The following is a 1,822-nucleotide window of genomic DNA, read 5'->3' as shown; positions in this document are numbered from 1 at the left end:
ACGCTCAGAGGAATTCAATAACTGTTTCTTTCTACTATTTCTGGATATGGATCAGTGGAAATCTGAACATTTGATGAAAGTGAAGGTAGATTCCCATCATGGCAAGGTGGATCGTGCATTGTTGTGGGAAACTCTCATAGTAATTTGCCTGCGTGAGGACAAATGGAAGATGGGTGAAGGAGGTGGCGATGTCTATATGCAGATAACGCGCGATTATGACCTTGCAGTCAAGAAGTTGCGTGCGAATGAAGAAGCGTCCATGAAGGCATTTCTAGAACAGGGTGCACCAACGTTTCTGGTGTGTGTGCTTGGTATGTGTCATGAACGTCAGTATGCATTCATGCGTGGACATCTAATGATTAACTGACAGGAACTCTGCTGTTCATCGCGGGCGGTTTCCATGATGGACGAAGGTCAATCATGGAACCACTGAGTGATGGAATTTTCATGCTGGATGATGACACAAATGTACGGCAGCAGAAGGTTGCAACTTTGTTGTATGCGCTATCCCAAGGCATATTTGCATTAAAGAAGTGTGTAACACCCACGATGCCTTCCATTTGTGGCCATTTCTGATACTGCCTTATAGCCTGCTGGACGAGGCAAAGTCATCATTGGAAGAGGCAAAGTCACACTCACCTATCTCATTCTCTGCATCCACTCCTCGTATTTATACATCATGCACATTATATAAAGGCAAAGGCACGCAAGGCAGCCTCACCTTTATGGAAAACATTTCTGGTCAGAAGGACAATCGACTTCTATTTGCTGCCTCACTGTCTTCATCGAAACAGTCTGCATTATCGGTACTCGTGAAGTTGGTCAATGAACCCTATGGTGACAAAGTGCACCATCTGCTGACAAAACACGACCTTGCACCAACCCTTTACAGTTATGCACACTATGAAGGAGCTCCATGTGCGTACGTTATGAACTATCTTCAATTACCGGCTTGAACCACCTTGCATGACTTTTTGCACAAGAATGCCATCATAACAGACAAGAAAATCAATCTGAAAGACAGGCAGGCCATTCAGAATGCGTTGCAACATCTATTGAAGATATTGAACGATAACAAATTCATGCACGGTGATCTATGGCCCATTAACATCATGCTGCAAGTTGATGCCAAGGGCAAGCTAGTCAGAGAGAGAGAGAAAATCAATACTGTGAAGATCAAGGTGGTCAACTTCGATTGGGCGGGGAAAACTGGGAAGGTGTTCTATCTCAAGCTGCGTAATCAGGACATCAGTTGGCCTGGTGAACCTGGCGGTCAAATCAAGCGCAAGCACGACCATAAAATGCTTCAGTCGTGGATGTACCATTGGCCTTTTCACTAATGTCCCAACATTGCACAATAGGATGCTTGACTTTCTCGTCTTTTCTGTTAACGGCTGCCTGTAGTTTGTTAATTGTATCCGATTCTGCTCATCCAGCAGCTGATGCAGGAACTGCGGAGACTTCATGATGCTGTGTAGACAGATAGTCATGCATTTCATTGTGGTGTGAATGGAGAAGAACACGAGTGCAAGCATGATCATGGTGAGCTCCATCTGGCTGATTCAGCAGTATCTGTGATGTGAGCAGGAGGGAATGAATACCCCATCGTGAGAGGATGTAAACCTTGCAGTGTAGATGGCCTCTCACCTCCCTGCAGTGCAGGAGATGGGGCACACAGCTCTATGCTCAGTAGTCCCTCAAAGGCTCACAGCACATCCTTGATGAGGCTAACTGGTGAGTTATGAAAGAAAGCGAGGAGAATCTTATTGGGCGTAAAGTGCACACTGCAGAAGGTCACCTTTGCCCATGCATTCACCTCCTG

At 45.7% G+C, this 1,822-nt stretch overlaps 1 protein-coding gene across 1 annotated transcript; it reads left to right on the top strand.

Annotated features, from left to right (window-relative positions):
- Nucleotides 1-1,025: 1,025 nt before the first annotated feature.
- Nucleotides 1,026-1,265, top strand: LAESUDRAFT_634275 (uncharacterized protein; the record flags this gene model as incomplete). Its single annotated transcript, XM_040903435.1, has 2 exons — nt 1,026-1,142; nt 1,182-1,265. Coding segments are annotated over 2 exons (201 nt in total), but the record flags the coding sequence as incomplete, so codon positions are not given.
- Between the last annotated feature and the right edge of the window lie 557 nt (nt 1,266-1,822).

The sequence above is a fragment of the Laetiporus sulphureus genome (assembly GCF_001632365.1).
Source record: "Laetiporus sulphureus 93-53 unplaced genomic scaffold LAESUscaffold_305, whole genome shotgun sequence".
Taxonomy (NCBI): Eukaryota; Fungi; Basidiomycota; class Agaricomycetes; order Polyporales; family Laetiporaceae; genus Laetiporus; species Laetiporus sulphureus.
Note: the sequence above shows the minus strand (reverse complement) of the source record. Positions and strands in the feature narration are given on the sequence as shown.